Here is a 20,513-nt window from a genome sequence, read left to right on the forward strand (position 1 = left end):
AAAGTGCGTGCGCACTCTGAGTGCATGTGTGAGGTAGGCCTGCCCTCCCATAGGAGTGCATGGGGAATGTATGTATCCCTGGTAGTTCCTGATGCGTGGGGTGTGCAGGCTCGAATCTGGTATGTGCGGTCTCGTGTGATTGAATGCTGCGAAATGATGTATGCGGCGTGTATGTGTCTAGTGTGGAAGTGCCACTTCTGGACATGGCTGTGCGTGTGCTGTAAAGGTGCTGGCGTGTGATTGGCTGGAGCTGGCTGGGATGCCAGGCTCCATGAGTCATGATGGGTCTGCCCGGTGGTGAGTGTGGAGATTAGCATGCTGATGGCTGGGGAGGAGTGCACCTGGGTCCTGAATAGGGCTGGGCTTTTCCCACACAATGCTGGCTCCACCCCCTGAGGTGGTCTAATGACCCTAGCCCTTCCAGTGAATAGAGTGAGGGGCTGAGCACATCAAGAGTGCTCACAAACCAGCTGCGACTGGTTTTTCCCCTCACCTTGAAGCCAGACAAAGGAATTCAATGAATAAAAAGGGGCTGTGTCCCCATGAAATATTGTTCTTGCCTAATCCTACCTGAGGGGGGCTGCTGCTGGGCGCTAGGAGGAACCGCCACTTGGACTGCCTTCCTGCCTGGAGGGCCCAGTGAGCTGGCCCCTGGCCCAGCCTTACCCCCCCCTACCTTGCTCTGCTGAAGGACCTTTGTCCTGGACTTTTTGATTGTCCTCTAGCGCTGGGAGCGCTTTGTTCTTGCCACAAGCGCCTAGAAGCGCTTCATTTGATACTATAGCGGTTGGAAGCGCTGTATTTTTCTGTTAGCGCCTGGGAGCGCTTAATTTTTCACAGCCGGTGCCCGCCCGGCATTGCCCTGAGAGATTGCCGCTCCCTGAACGGGAGCTCATCCCGTTTATTATTCAACTCGAGGGAGCCTACCCCTCAGTTGATTTATTCCCCAGCCTGCAGTGCCTGGATGGGCCGCCGCGCTGCCCGCGACAACCCGGAAGTTCTGGGGCCAGGACCGGAAGTCCCGCCCTCGCAGGGCAGCACGAGAAAGGCTGAGGTGGCGGAAGGTGCAGGCAGGGCTCCGTTGTGGGAAGGAGAGCCCCGCGCTGCCCACAGAAGAAGAGGGAAGAAAGGCCCGGCCGCAGCTCCGGAGAGCCCCGAGGAGCGGGAGCTCTCCCTCCGCAGCCAGACCCGGTGAGTGTTTCCCAGGAGCGGGGGCAGCTGTTGGTATGGGCAGAGCGGCCCCGGTTGGCAGCGTGCCGCTCCCACGCTAAAGGTGTAGTGTGCCTAGAGTCCAGAGGGACTCCCACGAGCGGGACCATTGTCTTCTTCAGTCCCCAGGAGGGGGACTCCAACAAAGCCGGAGACACAGTTATTGTAGCGCCCCGGGAGGCTCAAAAGCACTCCAGTTGCTTGGCAAGGCCCACGAGGGCCCCGGGAGCCTATCTTTATTCCGAGTCCCCAGGGGGGGACTCCTACGATTCCCGGCCATTGTCCCTTTGGAGTCCCCAGGAGGGGGACTCCCGCGTAGGGGGACATCGGTTGGAGCCTCGAGGGCTCCAGGCGGCATTTTCCTTGTTTTGCTGGCCCAGAGAGGCTCGTGGGGGCACATTTATCTCTCAGAGCCCAGAGAGGCTCCAACGTCTTGCAGGGCACCATTGCTCAGTGGTAAAGCGGCCCCAGAAGGCAGCGGGCCGTGTCTGTGGGGAGCCCTGAAGATTCAGAAGAGGAGGAAGAAGATGTCAGTACCTGGACGCCAGTAGAGAGTGAAGACCCCATAGGTAGGGAGTCCCTTGCTGGGTCCAGTGTAGGAGGCAGTGCCTCATCCCTTTCCCTGTCCCCAGAGGAGAGGGAAGATAGGAGGAAAGAAAGGGAGCACCAGCTGGCTTTAGAAAAGCTCAGGTTGGAGCATGCCCAGGCTATGGCACAGCTTGGCGTTAGAAAGAAACAGCTAGAGACTCAGACGGTCTTAGCGCAGGAGAGGATAGAGGAGGCTGAGAGGGCCTTCACCAGAGAGAAATTACCTCTGGAGGGTAGACTATCCCCTGAGAGCAGTTTTAATTTTCTGGACTCCCCGGGGAGGGTTGAGTCCAGTGGTGGCAGCTATATAGAGCCCAGTGCGAGCAGTCCCACTCCCAGTTCCCAGAGTATGGTACCTGTTTCCCCAGAGGAGGAGTTAAGGTTGAAGTTCAGGGACAGTAAGAAACTGTCTCACCAGTTTGGGAGGAGTTTGAGGAGGAATGTTGTGGAGCACTGTGGGCTTGGGTAGAGGTTCACACTGATTCTGATTTTGACACACTGTTTAATATGGTTCTCAAAGAGCAGGTGCTCAGTTGTTGTTCACCAGGGTTGCGCCAACACCTGTTGGGGTGTGGTTTGTCTAAGGCATGTGAGCTTGCAGATGAAGCAGACCACTGGGAAAGGGCTAGAAGTTCTCTAGAGTCATTGGTGAGTGACTCCAAAAGTAGTGGTTCAGGTATCCTCCATCCCAGCGTGGTGGAGGAGGCTCAGTGTAGCCCAGCTAGGTCCCAGGATAGCGAGGAGGGTGTAGGGGCTCACTGCCTGGCTCAGTGGAGCAGGAGTGAGTGGGAGACCGAGGGTCCCCAGACGCACAAAGCCCTGCCTCAGGACTTGGATGGTTTCTGTAGGGAACACCAGGTTGGGGACCTAGGCTGTCCTGTTAGTCCATTTGAGGAAGATCTCCTAGTGAGTAGAGCACCTGGAGCGTCTGTAAACAGAGCTCCTGTGGTTCTAGAGTCTGGCAGTGCCGCTCCGGTAGGGAGGGTACAGGAGTCCAGCGTGAGGAGTGATTGGGGGATGAGTTCCCCAGTGGAAGAACCAGTGGGTCAGGGACTACCCAGTTGGGCTAGGATCCCGTGTAGTGACCATGGTGACACCACTTCTGTTCTGGGGGATCTTCGCGCACTGTCAGGTGGACAGGGGACGGGAGATCTGCTCCAGACAGACAGTCACACAACATATGTGTCATTTGTTAGCCTCAGGGGGATGATGTGTAAATCCCCAGAAGTCCTGGAGTGCCAGGCAATTATTCCACCAAAAGGTTTTAGACCAGAGGTTGGGAGGCCAGGTTCAGGATCAGCCTGACCTGAATGGTAGGACGACTGTAACCAGTGTCCTGACCGGTTCTTCTTCCAGAGGAACCTCTCCAGTTGGGAGAGTGCAGACCTCTGGAAGGGGGTGCAGAGGGTGGGAGAGCCCACCTCTGACCCCGGCGCAACCTGAGGCGTTAAACCCTGGGTTGGAATGGCGTTCTAGGTAAGTAATGCTTTATTGTACATGGTTATTTAAAACCTTTACAATGTTAATGAAACAAAGAAGCTCCAATTTATAAAATGTGTGTCTGAATTGAACAAGTTAAAAACTAAAATTCTCTACATAAGGCAAGTAAATGAGAATACTGGATAAGAAAATCGACAACACAAATGGAAGGGGCTTATCATCTTATCAAAACGATCAAGTGTGAGAGTCAAGGTGTCAATGTAGGAATTGGACTTCCGGGGTACCGTTAGGCTCATCCTTTGGACCGTTTAAGGTATTGCTCGTTTTAGTTGGTTCCTTCAAGGTTTTGAAGCGGGCCTCGGCTGTTTCAAGAAATTTTACCATTCGACGGCTCAGTTGGATGCTGTCCCCTTTAAAGCAGGCCAGAACTGCTTGTCTACAGGTCCGTATCTTGTGGAAGTTAAAAAGCGGACGCAGGAAGACACGTCGTTCATGAGTGAGCTCGGTACAGGTGGTGATCAGGTGGACTATGTTTTCTTTTCCGTCCCCACAAAGTCGACATCTTGTTGGTGACGGTGGCCGTAACCATGGAGGCAAGTGGGCCGCTAAAGGCAGTAGCCCCAGGTGAAATTTCAGAAATTTCTCTTTTATTTTCTGGGTAAAACCAATCTGCAGATAGGTTTGGGGCAAATGCACGGTGTATGATTGAACTGTAAGCCAACCATGAGCCCGCTCAATTAGGGCGGCTTTGTCCTGCAGCACTGATCCCTTCCGGACTGTCTTGTTGACCACCTTTTTAAAGACTGCTGTGGAGATTGGGAGTGACCAGAGTTGCTGTACTCCAAGGTCCTCAATGGCTCCCTCCAAATACCTCCTTGCAGTACATGTTGCTTTTGTTTTGAGGTTCCTTCCACGGGAGAGCATTTAAGGTATTCGGATCACCCCTGCATAGTTTATGCCAGGTTTTTATGTAGGTTCCCTTGCCTGCCAGCTCTTCTTTTTGTAACCTGAACTCTAGTCTCATTTGAGCCGGCGATGAATACCTTGGAAGGCCAAAGATCATACGAAGTGCTTTTGCCACAGTTCTATCTAATAAGGGAGCATCCCTCCCTCTCATAGCTTCACTGCCATAAGTAATTGCTGGGATTAACTTTGCCTGTATTACCTTTATTAGAGGAAGAAAGCTTGGACCGGAAACTGTGTTTTTTAAGGTTCTGAGTGTCGCTGCCGCAGATACTCCTCTCCTTTTTATAGCTTCACAATGCGGAGTGAAGTTGCCCTTATGGTCTATAAAGACCCCCAAATATCGATATTCGCTGACCTTTTCTAGCTTGCTAAATGACAAGAGCCAGTTTCAAGTTGCTTTCTTTTTGGAAAGATTGATACACATAACTTTTGCCGGGTGATGGTAAGTCTATTAGCAGCAGAATATCTTGAAGTAATATCCAACAGCCGCTGAAGGCCAACCGGGGTCCGGCTGATGAGTAACAGATCATCTGCATAGAGTAGGTTGGAAATCTGTGAGCCCCCTAGCTTTGGAGCATGTGAATTGCCGTCATTCAACAATTTGGATAGGTCTCCCATAAAAAGATTAAAAAGTGTTGGGGCAGGAACCACTGTTCCCTCTAGGCCGCGCGCGCGCGCGCACCTTCTCTGACGTCAGCGCGCACCACCTATCGTGGAGCGCGCACACAGGCCGTCGCAAGAGATTCGCGCCGCCCGCCGCTTTTAAAAAGCGAGCGGCGCGAACATGACATGCAGCACATTTCCAGTGGTGGCGGCGGTTGGCGGCGGTGCGGGCGTGAGAAGTTGCAGGTAAGGAGCGGGAGGAGAATGTATTTACCACGGCGGGAGGCGGGTGGCGGGTGGCGGGAGGCGGGAGTGGGCCCGGCTCCAAGCGCCCACTCCTCGGCGGGACCCCGTCCTTCACCTCCGGTCCTCGCGACTCCTGGGACAGCGCGCGGCGGCCCCAGCGCTCCAGAGACTTTTGGGCTCTTTGAAGACTCACTTGCTTTTCACTCCCGGGGTCCCGCAACGGGCTGTCTCCGATAGACCATCCATCGCATCTCCTTCCTTGGATGAACCCCAGCAGTGCACCCCGAGGCAGAGAGGCGGCCCTCCCCGTTCGTGAGTCCCACGCGCATGGCACCACGAGCGCCTTGAGGCCGGAGCAGCGCATCCATAACTCTGCACAAGTCTGCTCGCCGGGCCAGCGGTGCCCTGCACTGACTGCAACAGACAGGTGTGCCCCGACCCCCTGAGCGGGCACGGAGCCTTCCAGAGCCAAACACCGCCACCAAGGCACCTGGAAACACACCCTGGCCAGCAACTTCATACGGGGTCCGCGCCCTATGACTATCAAATGCACGAGCGAGTACAGAGGCTTGTGAGGGGCTTCAGCAACGCGAACAGCCCCGGGCTCTCCCCTGCGTGGATAACTTACCTTAGGAATCAGTAGACATCTTCGAAACAAACTTTGACCACGAGGGTGGGATGAGCCATTATCCAGAAGCCATTTAAATGTACCAAAGAAACTCAGTAACCTGGATACCAAGTTTGCTTTGCCTAGCGCCTTATTGCAATTGACATGCACTTTATATATTGACACTACACTTATCAATGCCGACCTTAATGATACTCCTTCTGTTGTCCTCGAATGAATGAATTGTTGAGTTGGGCCCACCTTCTTTAGAACCTTTGGCAACCGGTCGGTCACACTCAGGTTTTCATACCCCGCATTCAACCTACCAAACTGGCACCAGCTGGGTGAGATGGCGCTGCCCACTTACCTGCCTTCGATGATTGACACCAGGCGGACACCTCACCTTCTCATGTAACCCCCCATGGGAGCGGGCCACGCCTGTCTTGCGTTGGGCAGATGAGTTGTCTTGCAGACTGTTGGCGCCTGAGCTGGTGGTCGCCGGCCATGGATTGGCAAAGGAAGCAGTCAGGGCACCATGGCTGGTGCCAGGGGTGGCGGACGTGGCAGCTGTGGGCCTTGCTGTGGATTGTGGCGTCCAGCTGTCCGATGCCCGCGGCGGCTGCGCTGAAGCCAGGGACCCTGCCGGTGGAAACGTAAGCTCTCCGTCTATCCATAGACGTCAAGGCAACCGACGCAACAAATATCCCATTTTTAATCGTTTCGGCTTAAGTTTTAATACTGCCAACGAGTCGAGCATGGCGGAATAGTCATTTAGCGCTTGCACAATGGTCCTTTCTGCACGAGACGCATGGCTTGTTCGATTGCATTTATTTTATTTAGTTATGATCTTGTCACAGGCCCGTTTTTTGTCGCTAGCGTAGATTGTAATTAGATGAGAGACGCTGCTCGTCGCCAGAGACATTTTGAGGCTTGTTCCAATCCGGGGGAGGATGGGTTAATGAGTCCGCAGCCAGAGAGGTGCCTTTAGTCCGTTTCACATGCAGTCTCTGCAACTTATTTTTCTGCGATTTTTCCAATTCCGTTGGTTGTAGTGTACAGAAAACAGGAAGACTTGGCACGGTGGGCCCCGGGGCCTGCTGTTGCATCACTCCTACGACGCGGTGCTGCCGGCCAGGAGTTCGCTTGCTTTGCGAAGGAGATATGTGCGCGGTGGCTGTGTCGCTGGCTGTGGGTTTATCTGTGTGTGCGTGCATGAGCATTTCATATATGTAAGCATGTCTAGCTGGGAGTCTGTGAGACCATGTGCTTCTGCGTGTGTGCTTTTTAGTGTCAATCATGTCTGCATGTGATGTGTGTGTTTCTTCGATGTGGGTGATGTGCCGATGTGATGGCTACATGGCAGGAGGTGCATAGGGACACATCCTGCCTTTGCTTGTAGGCGCATAGACGTATGTCACAGAGGCGCTTGTATTCAAAGCGGCACCATTAATCACCGATTCGGTACTGGCACGACCTCTACATTCGCAAGTGTTGTGGGAGCGCCGCACATTCAGAAAGATATTTACAACAAGGGGTGGTGATGGACAGAGTCTCTGAATTAAGCAGAATACTCTCACCCAGTCAAGAGATCAGGGCTAGATCCAACACCGTTTTTTAGCTCATTGCACCATCCCAGTTTCAGAACCTGGCTGTATGCAAATTAGTCTGTCCCTGGCCCAGTGCATCATGGGAACAGGGCAGACCAGACTACAAAAGCCAATTCTTACACTGGGAAGGAAACAAGCTTCCGGGGACCGGTTTCTGGAATTTCAGCCGTCTTCGGCCCGGCTTGCTTGAATCCTGATGGTGCAATGAGCAAGGGACTCACATCTGAGTATACCCTTCCACGCGTAGGGTGGACAAAATTATTTACAACAAGGGGTGGTGATGGACAGAGTCTCTGAATTAAGCAGAATACTCTCACCCAGTCAAGAGATCAGGGCTAGATCCAACACCGTTTTTTAGCTCATTGCACCATCCCAGTTTCAGAACCTGGCTGTATGCAAATTAGTCTGTCCCTGGCCCAGTGCATCATGGGAACAGGGCAGACCAGACTACAAAAGCCAATTCTTACACTGGGAAGGAAACAAGCTTCCGGGGACCGGTTTCTGGCATTTCAGCCGTCTTCGGCCCGGCTTGCTTGAATCCTGATGGTGCAATGAGCAAGGGACTCACATCTGAGTATACCCTTCCACGCGTAGGGTAGACAAAATTATTTACAACAAGGGGTGGTGATGGACAGAGTCTCTGAATTAAGCAGAATACTCTCACCCAGTCAAGAGATCAGGGCTAGATCCAACACCGTTTTTTAGCTCATTGCACCATCCCAGTTTCAGAACCTGGCTGTATGCAAATTAGTCTGTCCCTGGCCCAGTGCATCATGGGAACAGGGCAGACCAGACTACAAAAGCCAATTCTTACACTGGGAAGGAAACAAGCTTCCGGGGACCGGTTTCTGGCATTTCAGCCGTCTTCGGCCCGGCTTGCTTGAATCCTGATGGTGCAATGAGCAAGGGACTCACATCTGAGTATACCCTTCCACGCGTAGGGTGGACAAAATTATTTACAACAAGGGGTGGTGATGGACAGAGTCTCTGAATTAAGCAGAATACTCTCACCCAGTCAAGAGATCAGGGCTAGATCCAACACCGTTTTTTAGCTCATTGCACCATCCCAGTTTCAGAACCTGGCTGTATGCAAATTAGTCTGTCCCTGGCCCAGTGCATCATGGGAACAGGGCAGACCAGACTACAAAAGCCAATTCTTACACTGGGAAGGAAACAAGCTTCCGGGGACCGGTTTCTGGCATTTCAGCCGTCTTCGGCCCGGCTTGCTTGAATCCTGATGGTGCAATGTTCCCATGATGCACTGGGCCAGGGACCGACTAATTTGTATATAGCCAGGTTCTGAGCTGGGATGGGGCAGTGAGATAAATAACGGTGATGGATCAAGCCCTGATCTTTGGACTGGGTAAGAGTGGTCTGCTTAATTCAGACACTCTGTTCATCACCACCCCCTTTTCTGTATCGTTTTTGGCCACTATAGGTGTGGCAGGGTATACTCAGACATGAGTCCCTTTCTCACTGCTCCATCAGGATTCAAGCAAGCCGGGCCGAAGAGGCTGAAATGCCAGAAACCGGTCCCCGGTAGCTTGTCTCCTTTCTGGTGAAGAATTGGCTTGGTAGTTTGGTCTGCTCTGTTCCCATGATGCACTGGGCCAGGGACAGACTAATTTGCATATAGCCAGGTTCTGAGCTGGGATGGGGCAGTGAGATAAATAACGGTGATGGATCAAGCCCTGATCTTTGGACTGGGTAAGAGTGGTCTGCTTAATTCAGACACTCTGTTCATCACCACCCCCTTTTCTGTATCGTTTTTGGCCACTATAGGTGTGGCAGGGTATACTCAGACATGAGTCCCTTTCTCACTGCTCCATCAGGATTCAAGCAAGCCGGGCCGAAGAGGCTGAAATGCCAGAAACCGGTCCCCGGTAGCTTGTCTCCTTTCTGGTGAAGAATTGGCTTGGTAGTTTGGTCTGCTCTGTTCCCATGATGCACTGGGCCAGGGACAGACTAATTTGCATATAGCCAGGTTCTGAGCTGGGATGGGGCAGTGAGATAAATAACGGTGATGGATCAAGCCCTGATCTTTGGACTGGGTAAGAGTGGTCTGCTTAATTCAGACACTCTGTTCATCACCACCCCCTTTTCTGTATCGTTTTTGGCCACTATAGGTGTGGCAGGGTATACTCAGACATGAGTCCCTTTCTCACTGCTCCATCAGGATTCAAGCAAGCCGGGCCGAAGAGGCTGAAATGCCAGAAACCGGTCCCCGGTAGCTTGTCTCCTTTCTGGTGAAGAATTGGCTTGGTAGTTTGGTCTGCTCTGTTCCCATGATGCACTGGGCCAGGGACAGACTAATTTGCATATAGCCAGGTTCTGAGCTGGGATGGGGCAGTGAGATAAATAACGGTGATGGATCAAGCCCTGATCTTTGGACTGGGTAAGAGTGGTCTGCTTAATTCAGACACTCTGTTCATCACCACCCGCTTTTCTGTATCGTTTTTGGCCACTATAGGTGTGGCAGGGTATACTCAGACATGAGTCCCTTTCTCACTGCTCCATCAGGATTCAAGCAAGCCGGGCCGAAGAGGCTGAAATGCCAGAAACCGGTCCCCGGTAGCTTGTCTCCTTTCTGGTGAAGAATTGGCTTGGTAGTTTGGTCTGCTCTGTTCCCATGATGCACTGGGCCAGGGACAGACTAATTTGCATATAGCCAGGTTCTGAGCTGGGATGGGGCAGTGAGATAAATAACGGTGATGGATCAAGCCCTGATCTTTGGACTGGGTAAGAGTGGTCTGCTTAATTCAGACACTCTGTTCATCACCACCCCCTTTTCTGTATCGTTTTTGGCCACTATAGGTGTGGCAGGGTATACTCAGACATGAGTCCCTTTCTCACTGCTCCATCAGGATTCAAGCAAGCCGGGCCGAAGAGGCTGAAATGCCAGAAACCGGTCCCCGGTAGCTTGTCTCCTTTCTGGTGAAGAATTGGCTTGGTAGTTTGGTCTGCTCTGTTCCCATGATGCACTGGGCCAGGGACAGACTAATTTGCATATAGCCAGGTTCTGAGCTGGGATGGGGCAGTGAGATAAATAACGGTGATGGATCAAGCCCTGATCTTTGGACTGGGTAAGAGTGGTCTGCTTAATTCAGACACTCTGTTCATCACCACCCCCTTTTCTGTATCGTTTTTGGCCACTATAGGTGTGGCAGGGTATACTCAGACATGAGTCCCTTTCTCACTGCTCCATCAGGATTCAAGCAAGCCGGGCCGAAGAGGCTGAAATGCCAGAAACCGGTCCCCGGTAGCTTGTCTCCTTTCTGGTGAAGAATTGGCTTGGTAGTTTGGTCTGCTCTGTTCCCATGATGCACTGGGCCAGGGACAGACTAATTTGCATATAGCCAGGTTCTGAGCTGGGATGGGGCAGTGAGATAAATAACGGTGATGGATCAAGCCCTGATCTTTGGACTGGGTAAGAGTGGTCTGCTTAATTCAGACACTCTGTTCATCACCACCCCCTTTTCTGTAACACATTCAGAAAGGGCACCCTTTTACTTGTTTAAAAGGTTTTTATTGTTTTAATAGTTAACTTCAGCTGCTGGTTTGTTTCGTTTTTTTCCCTGGGCGTCTGGTGGTGTGTATTGGTCTGTAGACTGGTAGAATGTCAGTTGGTCCGTGTGAGTCCTATGGTGTCTTTTGGTTTGTGGGTGTCTAGTCGTGTCCCCTAGTGTTGAGATGACTTTTGTTGGCCGCTGAGTCTGCCGGTGTCTGCTAGTGTGTGGGCATGTAATAGCATGACTTCGTCTTTGACTTCTGACAGCTTGGATTGTGTGTTTTTCAATGGTTGCTGGTTCTCGGCTTGCTTTTTTGATGTATAACTATTGGCCAATGTGTAAGTCAGTGTATTGATCTTTTGTGTCTGAGCTGCGGTTCCGTTTCTGGGTGTCTGGTCTGTGTTGGTCTTTCATAGTGTGTTGATGATGTTTGCCTTTGTGTTGTTGGGCAGTTTTTTGTCTTGTGTGTGACAATGTCTCTTCATTCTTTGAGTACCTGACAGTGAATGTTGTTGTAGGGTGTTTGGCAGTGCCTGGGTGTTATATCACATCTGTTACTAGTTGTGCCTGTCTGTCCATTGGTGTGTAAGTATCTTGGTGTCAGTGACTGTTTGATGGGTGTCATACATTTTTCATTGGTCTTTGGTTGTCTGATAGTTGCTCATCTTCGGTTAATTTTGTAGTTTATGTTTGTTTTTGACTCGAGATGTTGTTTGTTCATGATAAGTTTCTGAATTGAGGTTCACAGTTCCTCCATTGACCCTGGACCTCCACATGATGCGCCCGGCCTAGCTGGCACTGGGTGTATTTCAGTTTGATAGGCATCATGGCTGCTGAGGTGTTTGCATGTCTCTACAAACAAAGCAGGGGCTTGGAAACATATGTATGATGTGTGCATGCTGTGCCGAGTAGTACACAGTACCTGGATAATGTTGGCTGTGCAGAAAACTGCAACACAACATGTATATTTTTAAGAGCTACACAAAGTCAGCAGTTAAGCAAAAAGGGGGTTCACCACTCACCCAGTCCCCCTTGTGCTGAATAGGACTGAACATGTTAATGGCACGACAATGGCTTAGTTTTTCATCTAGCTCAATGCCGAGGGTTACTCTGATGATGAGGAAGAGAACACGATTTGTCCAGAATCACACACTTTGGTCCAGTGAGAAAACAGCTTAGAACTAGGAATCCAAATGTTTTTTTTTTTGCCAATTTAAAGTGCATATAGACTTTCTCAATATTGTTTTATGTTAGTCTCTATTATTAACGTTAACACCTCCATATTCATTATACTCCCACGAGGCTCTGTTGCTTCAGCCCTGAGGACACACTGTCCTCTGTTTGACTGCAGCCTCAAGTCTGAGGCCTCCTCTCCACATGTCTTGCTTCCACAAGGCCCTGCTGCCTCAGCTCTGAGATCCCACGTACCTCTGTCTGTGGTCTCCTTTGTACTTGTCTTTGATGGATTGTGTGCTTCTCAGCCATCCTGTGGGTTACCTTGTTCACCCACCTCAACCATTTGCAGTTTGTATTTTGTGCTACACCTTCTGTAATGCCACTTTCCCCTGGGATTCACATTTATAGACCAGTTTAAGATAATGGATGCTAATAATGGAACACATGGGCACACCCCTGTTTGTCCTAGGCTGAAATCCCAGGTAATTATTTGGTCATTTTTTGTCTTGGGCCTCTTGACCGGTCCCATTCACAGTTTGTAATTCTTCAGGCGTTTGCTGACTTACTTGTCTTCACTTGTAGGTTTCCAGTCTGTAGGGTATTTGGATTACAGTGGTCAGGTGCGAGTACCACAAAGACAAGGTAATTCTGTTTACGTTCCTCGTTGGGTTGGGGGTTGCTGGGTAAATAGATTCACAATCTGCACCCTTTTTTCTTTTGCAGGTTCGTGAGACCGTACTACAAAGACAATTGCACAGGCAGACGTGAGTGCAGGCAGAAGAGGTAATTGTTGGGTTGAGTTAAACTGTGGTGCGTCTTGAACATTGTAGTACCATATATACTTACCGATGTTTTCTTCTGTTGCAGGTTTCACAGCAAGAACCCCATACATTTAAAGAGGCGCACGTGAGTGGAGGCAGAAGAGGTAATTGTTGGGTTGAGTTAAACAGTGGTGCGTCTTGAACATTGTTGTACCATATATACTTACCGATGTTTTCTTCTGTTGCAGGTTTCACAGCAAGAACCCCATACATTTAAAGAGGTGCACGTGAGTGGAGGCAGAAGAGGTAATTGTTGGGTTGAGTTAAACAGTGGTGCGTCTTGAACATTGTTGTACCATATATACTTACCGATGTTTTCTTCTGTTGCAGGTTTCACAGCAAGAACCCCATACATTTAAAGAGGCGCACGTGAGTGCAGGCAGAAGAGGTAATTGTTGGGTTGAGTTAAACTGTGGTGCGTCTTGAACATTGTTGTACCATATATACTTACCGATGTTTTCTTCTGTTGCAGGTTTCACAGCAAGAACCCCATACATTTAAAGAGGCGCACGTGAGTGCAGGCAGAAGAGGTAATTGTTGGGTTGAGTTAAACTGTGGTGCGTCTTGAACATTGTTGTACCATATATACTTACCGATGTTTTCTTCTGTTGCAGGTTTCACAGCAAGAACCCCATACATTTAAAGAGGCGCACGTGAGTGCAGGCAGAAGAGGTAATTGTTGGGTTGAGTTAAACAGTGGTGCGTCTTGAACATTGTTGTACCATATATACTTACCGATGTTTTCTTCTGTTGCAGGTTTCACAGCAAGAACCCCATACATTTAAAGAGGCGCACGTGAGTGCAGGCAGAAGAGGTAATTGTTGGGTTGAGTTAAACAGTGGTGCGTCTTGAACATTGTTGTACCATATATACTTACCGATGTTTTCTTCTGTTGCAGGTTTCACAGCAAGAACCCCATACATTTAAAGAGGCGCACGTGAGTGCAGGCAGAAGAGGTAATTGTTGGGTTGAGTTAAACTGTGGTGCGTCTTGAACATTGTAGTACCATATATACTTACCGATGTTTTCTTCTGTTGCAGGTTTCACAGCAAGAACCCCATACATTTAAAGAGGCGCACGTGAGTGCAGGCAGAAGAGGTAATTGTTGGGTTGAGTTAAACTGTGGTGCGTCTTGAACATTGTAGTACCATATATACTTACCGATGTTTTCTTCTGTTGCAGGTTTCACAGCAAGAACCCCATACATTTAAAGAGGCGCACGTGAGTGCAGGCAGAAGAGGTAATTGTTGGGTTGAGTTAAACTGTGGTGCATCTTGAACATTGTAGTACCATATATACTTACCCATGTTTTCTTCTGTTGCAGGTTTCACAGCAAGAACCCCATACATTTAAAGAGGCGCACGTGAGTGCAGGCAGAAGAGGTAATTGTTGGGTTGAGTTAAACTGTGGTGCATCTTGAACATTGTAGTACCATATATACTTACCGATGTTTTCTTCTGTTGCAGGTTTCACAGCAAGAACCCCATACATTTAAAGAGGCGCACGTGAGTGCAGGCAGAAGAGGTAATTGTTGGGTTGAGTTAAACTGTGGTGCGTCTTGAACATTGTTGTACCATATATACTTACCGATGTTTTCTTCTGTTGCAGGTTTCACAGCAAGAACCCCATACATTTAAAGAGGCGCACGTGAGTGCAGGCAGAAGAGGTAATTGTTGGGTTGAGTTAAACTGTGGTGCGTCTTGAACATTGTTGTACCATATATACTTACCGATGTTTTCTTCTGTTGCAGGTTTCACAGCAAGAACCCCATACATTTAAAGAGGCGCACGTGAGTGCAGGCAGAAGAGGTAATTGTTGGGTTGAGTTAAACAGTGGTGCGTCTTGAACATTGTTGTACCATATATACTTACCGATGTTTTCTTCTGTTGCAGGTTTCACAGCAAGAACCCCATACATTTAAAGAGGCGCACGTGAGTGCAGGCAGAAGAGGTAATTGTTGGGTTGAGTTAAACAGTGGTGCGTCTTGAACATTGTTGTACCATATATACTTACCGATGTTTTCTTCTGTTGCAGGTTTCACAGCAAGAACCCCATACATTTAAAGAGGCGCACGTGAGTGCAGGCAGAAGAGGTAATTGTTGGGTTGAGTTAAACTGTGGTGCATCTTGAACATTGTAGTATAACAGTTTGCATTCATGAGCTAGGCGTCAACGTAAGCCATGTTTCCTTATTTTGCAGGCTTTGTGGGACAGCAGGCTCAAACCGGCGGGTACGGAAATGTTCAAGCGCAAAGCTGTAACTCCGGGAGAGTGCAGTGCTTCACCACAAAGGAAGAAATGTTGCCTTGTATTCAAGGAAGAGTGGATGAAGGAAATTGTGGAGGCTGAGACACAGAAGTCACGAAGCAAGGTCCGCATGCAACTCGGGGAACTATTTCAATACAGTCCGGATGTGGGCTTGATTTGCAAAGCATGTGCCGAAGCCAAGATTGTTGGGGACTTTTCCACAGGGAAGAAATGGAGTGATGGCTGGAAACTGGACTACATGAAACGCCATCTACTTAGCAAAGTACACGAGTCTGCCATGGTGATATTGAGAAACAGAAGTGCTGCTGCCAGGTTTGGTTTTGGAGTGCGGGCAATGCTGACAGAAACTGCCACAGACAAAGCAAATAGAATGGAAGTAGTTGAACGCCAAAGATCTATTCCTGAGGAGATAAAGATTCTCATCAACAACGTGTTGCTGGCAGTCAAGATGAACACTTCAATGTTATCTGTACAAGACATCCATGACCACTTAGCTTTGTATGTGAAGATACCAGACAGCTGGAGGAGCAAGAACTATGCCTTTGAGTTCCTTGAGGCCATCAATAGCGTGATACACTGTGAAGCTATGACAGAACTTCGGCAAGCTTTGTATCACACCTTGATAATTGATGAGAGCACAGATATTTCTGTTTCAAAAATGCTCATCCTGTATTTCAAGTTCCGACCTGTAACATCAACTGAGCATAAAACGCAGTTTGGGGGCATAGTGAAGCTGACTAGCTGTAATGCTGAGGCTATCACTACTGCCGTGAAAGAATTCTACACTGCCAATGAACTGGACCTCATGAAAATGGTCATGTTCACATCTGATGGTGCATCTGTGATGCTGGGGAAGAATAATGGTGTTGCTACTCGCCTTAAACAATCCATTCCTCATCTAGTTGAGCAGCATTGTGTCGCCCATCGAGAAGATTTGGGAGTTGATGATACCTGGAAGAGGGTTCCAATGATTAAAGAGATGGAGACATTGTTGAGGACTGTCTACACTGTGTTCTCCAGATCTCCTGCAAGGAAGTCCAAGCTGGATGAAATTGCATCGGTCACTGAATGTGAAGTTGTCTCTTTTCGACCACTGAATGAAGTCCGGTGGCTTTCAAGGCATTTTGCTGTTGGTGCACTAATTCGTAATTACGAAACTGTTCTTAAGTACTTTGAGCATGAGAAAGTTGAGGAGAATGATCCAATTGCTAAATATTGTTATAAAAAGCTATCGGACTCCAACTACCATATTTCCCTTGCAGTACTTAATGACATTCTGGGTGAATTTGCATCTTTGTGCAAACTATTCCAAAAAAGTTCTTTAACTACTGTTGAAGCCGTACAGTATGCAAGAGCGAAGATTGGCCAAATTAAGCAACAGTATTTGGGGGACACTGTCTTTTGGAGCAGCAATGTAAGAGAGCTGATGGTTTTGTACAAGGATGGACAAGAGTTTGACAGTGGGCCTATTTTGTCTTTTGTTTCCCTTCTTTGTGAGCACATGCAAAAAAGGTTCCCTGAAGGTGAGCTAAAAGAATGGGCAAGTTTTGAGATCCAGGCAATAGCCACACAATCGCATTTTGATTTTGGGACTGAGAATATTGAAAGACTTGTTGAAAAGTATAAAAATGTCTTGGCCCTGGGTGATTGTGAAACACCAGAAGATGTTGTTCGACAGTACAGAGACTATAAATATGTGGTGGCAGAACATGTTAAGGGTGGGTTATTTACCACCTTTCAAGACATGGTGACTTTCACTGTACGCAATGCTGCTCAGTATAGTGTCGTGTCTCAGCTTGTTGATGTCTGCGCAACATTTCAAGCATCTAGTGCAGACTGTGAACGAGGATTCAGCCTCATGAATACTATCAAGAGCAAATTGAGGAATAGACTAGAGCAGAAGCATTTGGACATGCTGATAAGGACAAAGGCCTACCTCCTGAACGGGAAAGTTGACCTAGACCGAGTTTATCAGCACTGGAAAAATGGCAAGGATCGCCGTGAGAAGCAACCCTGTCACCCATCTAGTGACGCCACTTGACGTGTCTGAACAGCCCTCTACCTTCTTGTATATATGTGATATTGTATAGGCTTGCAGCATTTCCCCACCCAATGAACTGTGCTCCAGTTAAGAATATTTATTAAAATCTAATGATGGTACCACCATTGAAGTCTTGTGCTTTTCTAAACTTGAAGTGTACTTGCCAGTGTAACCAGTTCATGTCATGGCGTGCTTATCCAATATTGCAAACTGCCCTTAAGACCCTTATTGTGGCGCTGTATGTGTGAAAATGCACTATCTTTTCGCTTTTTAAAGAAAACTTTTGGAGTGCCATTTGGCGCCGCAGACACGCGCGGTTTGGTTCCTGGCGCACATAGCCATGGTTGCAGCGCACAGAGACCCTCCACTGCCGCACACAGAGGAAAAAAATTAGAGGGAACATTGGCAGGAACGCAGCCCTGTTTTACTCCGGTGTAAGTTGAAATCTTTCTTGAAAGATGGTCACCGGTGCCCAGCCTGACTTGCACCCATGTGTCGCTGTGAAGGAGAATTAACTGTTTTAAAAGCAGCGGAGGAATGTTCAGTTTGAATAACTTTTCCCACAGAAGGTTCCTGTCGACATGATCGAAAGCCGAACTATAATCAATATAGAACAGATAGAGTGGTTGGTTCGCTTCTTGTGCTGCATCAATTAATAAAGATAGTGCTAAGATGTTGGAAGAGGTTCCCATACCTTTACAGAAGCCTGTTTGGTTGTATAGGGTTGCTGAGACATCGGCTGCCCAGGATAACAGTTCCTGCAGAACGAGGCCCGCAAAATATTTTGCCTCATTATCGAGCAGAGCCACTAACCGGTAATTTTTTGGATCGCTTTGGTCTCCCTTTTTGAGGATCGGTGAAATGATGGCTCCCCTCCACAATGATGGAATTAAAGAAGTCTGCAGAATCTTAACACACATTGGTTTAAGGGCAGCTGCCCAATACGCGGGGTCTTGCTTAAACAGTAGGGGTGGAATCCCATTTGGACCCGGGGCCCCATCGCGCCTCCCCTTTGAAATTCTGTTGCAAATCAGTGCACACTTGATTGCAATAGTCTGATCTAACTGCTGGAGCTCGTGGCAGTCACGGATGCATTTTGAACAGTCCATGGTGCATTTTATGTGTGTGGAAGTACCTTGGATGTTGGCATCAGTGCCCCTAAAGTACGTACTAAGGAAGGTTATCCAGTCGTCTTCTTGGACAAAGGAGTTGGTGCCATAATTCTGCGCCTTGGACAGATTATTAATCTTCCTCCAGAATTGCGTGATGTTGTTTGATTTGGCGTCATGTAAAAGTTTGTCCCAGAGTGCCTCTTCTGATTCCCTCTTGAGTCGCCATACCAACCTCCTACGGTCACGCTTTAGCAGCCTCAGTTCATCCTTGCATCGGGATCTTTCCTTACCCTTCGTAAATCTGGCCGATAAGAGTTTTTAGATTTTTTAGGCGAGCATTGTTTGTCAAAGCGAGATTAAATTACTGCGTGTGATTAACGGTATTGCTCCCTCCATCAAGCTGGTTTCTCCTCTGTGTTTTTCCCATATTTTTGCGCAAAGTTTCTGTAAATGTCTCCCAGCAGGCTATAAGGTCCTTTGTTTCATTTTGGGTTTCGCCATATACTTGCTTGGCGTAAAGCAGAAGGGCCACGGGATCATCTGTTCTGCACTTTAAACGCCTGTCGTTTACTGTGAAGACTTGTTCATAACCGATAGCTCGTTCCGGTATTTGTATTGTAAAGGCTTCTAGTGTCACTTTTTGTGGTAAGTGATCACTGTAGTCAAGTGAGCCAATATGGAAATCAATAGTTGCTTGGAACAAGTTACCCGAGAGGAAGGTGAAGTCAATTGTTGAGCTAGACGTTGTGCTATGGAATGTTGCTGCTTGGGGACGATCCCCAGGGAATCTCCCATTAAGTGCTCTGAGACCCAGATCTTCCAGTGCTCCTAGAAGTCGGAGTGATGCATTTGTAGTTCTACCCCCTGAAGAATTATCCTGAGAGTATTGTTCCAAAGCAAGAGGGTCGTCAACGGTGCTGACTTCCGTTGCGGGTTTGTTGAGCATATTCTTGTTGAAGTCACCGCTGACAATCAGACTGTTTGTATGCTCTGCAGTTAATAGCTTTGACAGCTCTTCTATCAGCTGCCGAGCTCCTTGCTTCTTACCTCGGGGTGTAGATAAAGGTTTATTAAAATTATCTCCTCCCTCTTTCCCTGGTTTCGAATGGCGATTCGTAGTACTTGGATTGCGTTCGGAGACTCTAGGTTGTATGGAAGCGGTTCCACTGTACTTGTGCTTTTTAGTGAACTGTATATGGCTAGGCCTCCTTTTTTGTGGCCAAATCTTGCGGACTGAGTTGGAGGAAAGAAGTTCAAGGTAAAGCCTGGAAGTAGTGGTGGAGAATCTGACCAAATTTCTTGGAGGGCTAAGATATCAAAGCTTTGCATGTAATGTTTTAGATCTGCGTCCATAAGTTTGTCCCGAATGCCATTGATGTTCCAAGAGCAGATTTTGAACCTTTTGAGCGATTTCCCGGTTACCGGGTTGTCATGTCAGTGTTTTTCCGGCTTGTTGTTTATGGACCTGCTCAACCATGTCCAGTCTAAGTTAGTTTGCTCATTCACGGGTTTAAGCCTTCTGACACCCCGTTCTTTTTGTTCTTGGCTGACCGGGGATTTACTACGGGCCCCTCGCAGTATAGATAGCGAATGGTGGACCTGATTTAGCTGATTTTGAGCATCCTGATGTAAGAATCGCTTGCCAAGGGATCTGGGTATCTCGGTTTTACGACCGGACGAAGTAGTATGCCCCAGCTATTGAGTTTTGCTTGTTCGTTGAGCACGCTTTCAGCCAAATCAGTTGTGGCCCATACTGTTTTAGTAACTTCCACCCCTGGGTGTTCCGGTAAGACTATAAACTCCACTGAGGCCAGATCCTTGGTGGCTATGTTCTTTAAGCTGTCTATGGAATTTAATAAGCGTAGAATGTTGCCCCTGTTGAGGATATCAAAGGAGCCCCTTGAAGTATATTCCGGGATCAATAAAATTGCGGGGTTACCTGAATGCACCTTTATCCTGTTCAAACCTCTGTGCGGGGATGTGGAGGTAGTCTCAGCCCTAATGAGGGCCTCTGCTGGCATTCTCTGGACTGGGGCCTTTGGGTCATCTGCTCTAGTTTGTACCTGGTTTGAAGGACTTCCTATTAAAGAGACTGCTGGAGTATGGTCTAGTTGTGTCTCATTACCAACATTAGGAGATTTTTTTTGTTTCTGGAGGCGCTCAGGTTAGACGTGGATTTTTCCCCACCTTCGTTCGGGCCCTCGCTGGTGTTGGTTTTTATAACTTTAGCGCAGCTGCTCAGGGCAGGGCTGACAGCTTTTTTTGGTGACGTTGTGTTAGAAGTCTGTATTTTACTGTTCTTTTTCCTTTGGCATGTATTC

The 20,513-nt window shown here is 48.6% G+C and overlaps 2 protein-coding genes across 2 annotated transcripts in view; one reads left to right on the top strand and one right to left on the bottom strand.

Moving 5' to 3' along the window:
* The window catches only part of LOC144754057 (saoe class I histocompatibility antigen, A alpha chain-like), a 1,371,606-nt gene that overhangs the window by 823,345 nt on the left and 527,748 nt on the right, over positions 1 to 20,513 (bottom strand). The gene's annotated exons all lie outside the window — the stretch shown is intronic.
* Positions 14,962 to 17,080, top strand: LOC144752893 (zinc finger protein 862-like). The gene has a single exon (XM_078640718.1). The coding sequence runs from the start codon at positions 15,011 to 15,013 to the stop codon at positions 17,078 to 17,080; it is 2,070 nt and encodes a 689-aa protein (XP_078496844.1). The 5' UTR covers positions 14,962 to 15,010.

This window comes from Lissotriton helveticus, chromosome 5_1, assembly GCF_964261635.1.
Source record: "Lissotriton helveticus chromosome 5_1, aLisHel1.1, whole genome shotgun sequence".
NCBI classification, from domain to species: Eukaryota; Metazoa; Chordata; class Amphibia; order Caudata; family Salamandridae; genus Lissotriton; species Lissotriton helveticus.

Coding starts and splice junctions, on each gene's coding strand:
- LOC144752893 (XM_078640718.1), top strand. CDS start 15,011: ATGTTCAAGCGCAAAGCTGTAACTCCGGGAGAGTGCAGTGCTTCACCA.